Source organism: Arachis stenosperma, chromosome 8 (assembly GCF_014773155.1).
Source record: "Arachis stenosperma cultivar V10309 chromosome 8, arast.V10309.gnm1.PFL2, whole genome shotgun sequence".
Taxonomy (NCBI): domain Eukaryota; kingdom Viridiplantae; phylum Streptophyta; class Magnoliopsida; order Fabales; family Fabaceae; genus Arachis; species Arachis stenosperma.
This window is the reverse complement of record NC_080384.1, coordinates 40533672-40542234: the sequence shown is the minus strand read 5'-3', so window position 1 is coordinate 40542234 and position 8563 is coordinate 40533672. Positions and strand designations below refer to the sequence as shown.

Sequence of the window (8563 nt, the reverse complement as noted above, 5' to 3'; positions counted from 1 at the left end):
CTTGTTTATCTAATCAAATAAAGAAGAAGAAATACATAATACTGCAAAATCACTTGATGGATTTGGATGTGTTTTTGTTCATGATTCAATGTTGTTTGTATGTTTATTTTCGAATTAAATTTGTGTGTCGCAATCATTAAGTAATTTTGATTGTTTCTGGATTTAAATAAGGTGCATTTAGTTTGTGCTTGTTTTGAAACGAGTTTACATTTTGAATATAATTTCAGTTCATTCTAAATATAATTTCGATTTATTCTGCATATAATTTCGGTTCATTTCTGTTTTGTACAATTCAAAACTCTTCCTCCTCACCTTCTACTGCTTCTTCATCAGAGAGAGAATAAAGAAAAGAAATAAAAAAATACAGCGGTAACAACAACAAAAGAATGAGAAAGGAATGCAAAAAAGAAGGAGGAGGAGGCGCAGAAGAAGGAGGAGAAACTTCATGTGTAAATGAACGTGAGAAGAAGAAGAAGATGCGCGTGTAATCACGCTCTTTTAATGAGAGTGGTTTTGGTTGGTGTTAGGTATACTTGGATGAACTTGAATATAAAAAATACTTAAATGTGTAACAATCTTGTAATTAATTATTGATATATTGTTGTCAATTTATGATTTCAGGTGTGTTCCATAGTTGTCAGAATTGGACGATCTAGTTGGTCGGACCGAAAAATTAGTAAATTGGTTACGGGAACGATCTGAGAATTGGATTGATTTGGTCGGATCGAAAAATTGAGAAATTAGTTATTGGATCAATCCGAGCAAAATAAGGAATCGGACAAGAAAAAAAACTGGCGTAAATCGGTTTGATTCGGACAATTCTAGTAAAAAATGTCGAATTGGCGGGTGTCCAAACAGCCAATAATTTTTTTTAAAACCCTCCAAAAAAACGGCGTCGTTTTATACTTCAAAAAAAGGTAAAGTATATTTTTTATCCCTAAAGTTTGAAAAAAATTTTAAAAATATTTCTAAATTTTATTTTGTTTCAATTTTATCCCAAAAATTTTTTATTTGCATAAAATATACCCTTAACGGTTAATTTTTCAAAAAATTTAAAACCAATTTAATAATAATTTCATAAGAACAACCCTCAACAAGAGAAAATTAAGCATAATTTTCATATATTATTGTTAGATTGATCTTAAATATTTTAAAAATTGAGCCATCAAAAATATATTTGATGCAAATAAAAAAATTTCAGAATAAAATTAAAAATAAATAAAACTTAAGGATATTTTTAAAACTTTGGTCAAATTTAAGGACTTTACCCTTAAAAAAAAAGAAAAATTCTCCACATACAAGCGTTGTTTTATACAAGTCTTTACAAGTAATTTATATTAATGCCCTTCGAACCGTTTTCACTGCACCTCCTCCTTCTTCTTGCTGCACGTTACTGCACGTTTTCACTGCACATTCTTCTTCTTCTTGCTGCACGTTCTTTTTCCTCTTCTTCTTCTTTTCTTTCGTTGCTTGCCTTCTTCTTCTCTTTCTTCATTTACGTACTTTTTTTCTATTTTCTTTCTTTGTTATTCTCGATTTTCATTGTTTTTTGACATCAAACTTTGAAATCGTTTTTGAAGGAGAAGAAACAACAAAAGATAAGGAGGAGAAAGAGAAAGAGTTCTGAATTATGCATAAGGTGTACTTCAACGAATTTTGGGTGTATTTCTTAAATTCTTTAGGTATATTTCTGTAATCATTTGGGTGTATTTCTATAATCGTTTGGTGAATTCCTATAACCGTTTGGGTGTATTTCTGTAATTTTTTAGGTGTATTCCTGTAACTGTTTGGACGTATTTTTGTAATCGTTTGGGTGTATTTCTGAAGTTCCATTATCTTTAAATTTGACAAGAAACTAGTTTTCATGGAGGAAGAAGAAGAATCATTCATAATGCATGATGAGTAACGCGCTTTGAAAACAGGAAGTGGTTGAATAACGTGCATTTATTTACTCTGGGAGTGTAAATGTGTAATGCGTGTTTTGTTTTGTTGGACTTGTGCCAACTTGCAAGACTTGTAAACCAAAAAGACTTATATGTATAGCAGGCCTATAAAAAACCCTTGTGCTAGTTCAAAGGACCCAATCCCATCCCCGCTCACTCTCTCCGAACTCTGAAGTTCACTCCAGAGGCAGAGCCTCCCTCTCACTCCCTCACACTCACAAATCTGCCACCGCCAACCGCCACCCGCCACCGTAAGGTTGCTTCCACGTCGCCGTCGCGTCCTCATCCTGCGGGGATCGCGTCTTTGCTGCTTCCCCCCTCGCTAGTCTCTGCATCGCCGAGCTTGGTCTCCCTCTTCCTCCCTCGCATTCTGCCTTCACATAATCAGGTAACTTTTTTTTAATTAGTTATTATGTTATTGGATTATAATCTGTGGATTTGTTGCCTGTTTTTATATGATTATGGTGAATTGAGCTGCTGTTTCTATAGTGTTGGTGCTGCTTTTGTATTGTTCTGTGAATTTATATTCTTGGATAGTGGATAGGCTCTATGAATTGAGTTGCTGTTTTTATAGTGTTGATGCTGTTCTATATTGTTACTGCCCTCTTCTCTGCCCGCGGTCTGCCTTCTTGTTATAATTTGATTAACTGAGTAAGTGATTAACTGATTCAGTTGATTTTTGATTGTTGTTGATTATATTTTATTGATTAAAATTTGTTAAGTCTTGGCAGATTATTCAAATTTTTGGTTTACAGTGTAAAAGATGTAGGTTTAGTGGTTGATTGATGTTTTTTCTGATTATTGGTGTTTAGGGTTGATTTTGTTGCTGTGCTATATTGTTCCTGTGAATTTATATTGTTGGGTAAGGGATAGGTTCTGTGAAAGAGCTGCTGTTTTGATATTGTTGCTGTGAATTTATAGTTGTTCTATATTGTTCCTGTACTATATTGTTGTTTTTCTATGTTGAGACTTGATTGTTGTTAAAATGCTAGTGAACATATGTATTTTAAACATTAATTTTAAGTTTTTGATTATTTCATATTTTTTTTATATACGTGGGACTGAGTCAACTGGTTCAACCGTGACTTACCGGTTAAACCAGTGACCCATAGCCTGACTGGTTCGGTTACTAGTTCGGTTCTGACAACTATGGTGTGTTCTGTTAAGGTGAATTAAGGTGATGAGCTGCACTCCAAGGTCATTCTAATGGTGTTGGGAACAACCCCACTCCTTAGGGCGCACACGAGCAGTAGCTAGAGCCACACCCACATCCACACTGTCTTTGTTCTCCGTTGACCGGAAGTGCCAACGTCGTCTTCTCCAGTGAGCCTCAATTTTGTTTGTTTTACCTTTGTCTCTCTCTTTTTCCCCTAATTTTTTAAGTTTAGGGTTGTTTGTTTGTTTGTTTGTTTGTTTTTTTTTTCTGCGAACAGGAATATGGAGGCAAATATGACAACACCCCATGATGGTGGGGATGAAGAAGAGTATGTTTTGCTTGACTTGGATGGTGTCTCTAACATAATTAACATTCCACCAAATGCTAAATATATTCTCACTGTAAGTTCTCAAATAGAAGAACACATAATTTTTCAACTTTTGTCTTGTAAATTATGCCCTAACATGGTTATTATCTGCCTTCAAATGTTGTGTTGCCATATAGCATACACCATGTAAGCTTTCCAGGCATGTTTGGTTTCGTTCCATTAGTTTAGAAAAGCTTTATAACTCAGGGCTAGCTATCTTACCCATCATGGTGCCTACAAACTAGCAAGGAATTATTCATATTCAATGAGGGATACTGCTGTCGTGGACAAAGAAAATTGTATTTAGTTCCCATCAATATAGTATATTCTAATTTTGGTCTCCACAATATTTAGTCAGGTTTTGATCTAAAGTTTTATGGGGAAATGATAATTCCACTCCCATTTTTTATAATACGACTCCATATAAGATTTTTTTAAATTATATGTTGCATGAATTTTGTAGAAAAAAGGAGTGGCATTATCATAATTGGAGTGGCAATATCCATTCTCAATTTTATGATATTCAGTTTTTGTCTCAATTGCCCTATTATTATAGTAAGTGGGATATTTTCAAAAATAAAAAGTAGATTCTTATAATATTGTAAGGATTTAACTAGAGATTTCTAATGTTTTTAACTACGGATAGTGATGAGTGATCAATACTTAAAATAATGGGGACCCAATCACCCAAACTGAATATTTTATCAGAAACATTGGATCAAAAGCAAACTAAAAATTTTCTAGGGACTAAAGCTTTAATTCACTTCATTTTCGGGATAAAAAATATATTTAATGCATCAGCTAAATAAGCCCCATATTTTCTAGTTTCATTATGATGCTTTCTTCTCTTTTCTTTTCCCTCCTACTCACTTTGTCTTTGTTCATGTAATTAATTGTTCCTATGTAAGTCTTCTTCTTGATGCATTACAATATGTTGACATTGTATAGTATGCTTATATTTTTTTCTGTTAATTTTAGGGCCTTGATACATTAAACCCCGTATTGATCATTGATGACAAGTTGAAGCTGGTAACTTCTCTCTGCTTTTAAATTTTCCAGGTCCTTTAGAAGATTAGTATTTGGAACTTTGGGGATAAGTGATATTTTGATGCTCTCATTTGAATCTGATGATGCTATTTAGAGGTAGTTTATCAGGCCTATCCATGTGTTTAGACCATTAGATGTACAAGTCTTTATTGCTTGATATAGGCTGATGCTATTAATTTATTTTTCTTTTGGAATTTAGAAAATTCCGCTGGTAAAACCATCACTTCCCTTTGTTTTTCCCACCCTTCAATCCTGTGGTTGTTTACTTTTGAGCCTTTGGAGTTGATAATAACCATCTTAAGGTTTGTTATGTTAATTGATGTTTTATTATACTTACAGATTGGGGAGTATGAAGAAACAATCGGCACATGTATAGCCTTCACAGAACAAGGTGAGCTGCTTCATGTGTGCGGACTGCATATTACTTTTGACTAGGGGTGGCAAAACGTGTTTGGTCTGTCAGAGTGACTTTTGTTTTTTTGGAGCTGTTACAAATTTTGACCTGGCAAAATTTGACCATGCTTGAACCCCAGGTTGAAGTTGGGTTGGGACATGTTAGCCCTCGAGTTGAAATAGTAAAGAATAGGTTAAGTTGGTATTAAAAGGAAGAAAATGACAAAAAACTGAGAAGGTTCACCTCTCTCCTATCCTTCCGGTCATCTTCTCCTTCCTCTTTGCTTTGTGTCTTTGCTTCACTGTCATGGTCTGCTTTGTTGCAGCCATGGTCTCTTCTTCCCCGTGCGCTGCTCTGCTTCGCTATATGCTCTGTGCTCTCTGGTTTGGCCTCTACTTCAGGTAAATCATTTTTTTATTCAGTAAATTCTGTCACTCAAAGTTGATGTTAATTGATATTAGGGATATACATGCTGATGCGGATCAATGAAAAAGTAGTATTAGTGCTTTTATTTATCTTTTTTTAAATAATCATATGTTGTTTGATATTGCAGTAACTTGCTGTTCCAAAAAAGATAGTTATGAGAGTGGAATTTGGTCACTAGTCTCCTCAATAATTATATTGCTAATAAGGTTCAGGACCTAGTAAAAAAAAGTGTAAAACCCTTACATCTTATTGCTGGATTTTTTTTTTAAACTAAAACTGGTGTTAGGAGGATAGGGTAAAGAGGGAGAGGTGCAATGCTTGTAAGATAAAAGTATAAGATTATGGAGGAAATGATAATGTACATGTAAGGAAAGATAAAGCCCCTAAGATAGATCAATTAATCTCAGTGAGATTTGTGCTACTGCCATAATTTATAGGCATGACTTGCCATTCAACATTGTTGAATATGAGATGATTAGGAAGTGGATTAGTTTGAATCCTGATGAATATATGCATATTTCTATGAATACTGCAAAGTCTGACAACTCAACTTGTATGAGGAGGCATCTGGGAAAAGCTCAAAATTTTGCTATTTAAGTTCCAATCCAAATCAAGCATAATGAATAGTAAGCCCAATGTATCGGTTAGTAGTACAAGCTGTCCATAAATAAAAAATAAGACAAATCCTGTCAAGAATACTAACAAGGTATTTTTCTCCTTCTCCTTCTCCTTCTCCCTCATATAAAATTATGAATCTTCATCACATCAGACTTAGCAGTATTCCAATAAATATGTATAACATCAAGATTCAAATAACTAATCCACTTCCTAATCATCACATATTCAACAATGTTGAATGGAAAGTCATGCCTAATTATTTATGGCAGCAGTATAAATCTTGTGGGAGATTATTTGATCTATCGTATGGGACTTTAACTTTCCTTGCATGGCTATTATCATCTGACCAACATCTTCAAACCTAATTTTCTTACTTAACATGTCTGAGTAATGATGTTCTGTATGATTTTCTCAATAATCTTATACTCTATCTTACAAGCATTACACCTAGACCTGTCTACTGCATCCTTTCCAACATCAAATTTAGTTAAAATAACTTTCAGCAATCAGAGGTAAAGGTTGTAGACTTTTTTTTCCCTTTTTTATTAAGGTTTTTCAGTAGAAATGCAATTATTAAGGAGATTAGTGATCAAATTCCGTTTTCCACAAATATCTTCTGGAACAAAAAGTTACTGCAATATCAAACCGAAATTATAAAAGCACTAATAATATATTTTCATTTATCTTCAACAGAATGCACATAACCAACACTAATTTATCATCAAGTGTGAGTGACATTTTTTTTCCAAAAAAAAAATGATGTACCTGAAAAAGCATAGGCCGAACTAGAGAGCACAAAGAAGAGCATGGAAGACAAAGAGACCATGACTGGCGAAGTAGAGATCGAAGGTGAAGCAAGGACAAGAAGCAGAGCATAGGATTTTGAAGCAAACAGTAAGGAAAGGATGGAGGCGAACCTTTCACTTTTTTGGCTTTTATAATATCAAATTTTTTGGCATGTTAGAAGATGGTAGCATCTGTCATTTCTGTAATATTTTCAGTACATGAGTTGCTATACCGGTGCTATTTTTAGTGTCTCAAGCAGACTAAAATTGAAGCTTCCTAGGAACATATCATCATCGATAAATTGTTAAAACTTAGATGTTGCCAGAAGAATAACTAACCTTTAATCACTCTATAATGACCTCTTGCAGTTATTTAAGACACTTATTACTTATTTCCTTTTTTTCTCACTCGACAGAAGTTTTATGATTAAACATATCTTTTGTGCAGATAACCCCGTGGTTCATGAAGAATCTGGACCATCTGATGCGAACCTTTTCTCCGCAACAAGAATAATCGATTCAAATCAGCCTCCAACAAAGGAAGTGAAACCTCTATGCCAGCTTCATAAGGTTCTCAAGTTTAAAATCTCACCTGATTCTGAAATTCAAAGTGCAACAACTAAGGATGCCAAATGAATTTAAATCGTATTACAATATTCAGTTTTCCTATCATTTTCTCATATCTACATAGATTATTAAACTGGTTGAACTAATGGCAGTTGCATGTAATTGGGAGAACAAAAAGAAAAAAAAAATGGTGAGGTTTGTATCGCACTGTACAGTACTACAGTAGTAGGCTTTAGAAGCCTTTGATTTCCTCCTAGATATGTACAAAGAAGTTTAAAAAAATTAGTGTACTTTTTAATTTAATTCGATTAATGGGTGGTTTGGTCAATTTTTTGCTTTTCAAAAAATAACTTATTAAACCTAGTTGTAGTATCCTAAACTTTTTAACAACTACAGTATTTATATTTGATAAATTAAATCAAATAATTTTTAAAATAAGTAGAAACAACAACAATTGTGCCCGATAAAATTATTTTTAAAATTTTAAAAATTATAAAAAACATAAATAAAAAATTTATATATTTATTAATATATAAAATTATATTAAATTTTTTAATTTTGATAAGTACAGATAAATTTTAAAAAGTATTTTTTTAGGTATTTTTAAACAACAACAACAAAGTTTTGTCCCATTAAATGGGATTGACTATATGAATCAAACGATGTCATTGTACTCTGTCATGTATCATGTCTACAGAGAGACCGTCTATATGTAGATCTCGTTTGACCACCTCATGGATGATCTTCTTAGTTCTTCCTCTGCCTTTCGCCCCCTGTCCATCTTCTATCTCATCCACCCTCCTGACTAGATGTTCTATCAGTCTTCTTCTCATATGTCTAAACCACCTGAGTCAACCATCTTTTCCATAATGGGTGCTATTCCAATTCTCTTTCTTTATTTTCGTTCCTTATTTTATCCAATCGTGTATGACCACTCATCCATCTCAACATCTTCATCTCTGCCACACTCAACTTATGTTCGTGCTCCCCTTTAGCCGCTCAATACTCCGTACTATAAAGCATAGCCGGTTTTATAGCGGTGCCAAATGATTTATATCCTGTTCATTCTCTCTATTATCCTGATGCATTCAAGATAGGTACTTTTATTCAAGATAGGTACTTTTAAACATATTCTTAATTTTTAAAAAGTACAAATATAAGATTTTTTTATTTGTCAAACAAAAAATAAGGTGTTTATATTTATTCTTAAGAAATTTACCAAAGTAAATCTAAGAATTGTCCTGTCAACCAAATACTCTA

At 33.4% G+C, this 8563-nt stretch overlaps 1 protein-coding gene across 3 annotated transcripts; it reads left to right on the top strand.

Moving 5' to 3' along the window:
- The first annotated feature begins 2088 nt into the window (after positions 1 to 2088).
- LOC130944067 (uncharacterized) lies at positions 2089 to 7613 on the top strand. 3 transcript variants are annotated; one of them, XR_009071958.1, is made up of 9 exons: positions 2089 to 2331; positions 3111 to 3266; positions 3377 to 3500; positions 4445 to 4495; positions 4853 to 4904; positions 5047 to 5144; positions 5233 to 5308; positions 6645 to 6845; positions 7185 to 7613. XR_009071958.1 is itself a non-coding variant. In XM_057872206.1 (7 exons), the coding sequence occupies exons 3-6, from the start codon at positions 3381 to 3383 to the stop codon at positions 5049 to 5051; spliced, it is 228 nt and encodes a 75-aa protein (XP_057728189.1). In that variant the 5' UTR covers positions 2089 to 2331; positions 3111 to 3266; positions 3377 to 3380; the 3' UTR covers positions 5052 to 5088; positions 7185 to 7613. The 3 variants fall into 3 exon arrangements, 2 of the variants coding, with proteins under 2 accessions (XP_057728189.1, XP_057728187.1); XM_057872206.1 differs by lacking the exons at positions 5233 to 5308; positions 6645 to 6845 and having other exon boundaries at positions 5047 to 5088; XM_057872204.1 differs by lacking the exons at positions 5047 to 5144; positions 5233 to 5308; positions 6645 to 6845 and having other exon boundaries at positions 7185 to 7612.
- The last annotated feature ends 950 nt before the right edge of the window (positions 7614 to 8563 follow it).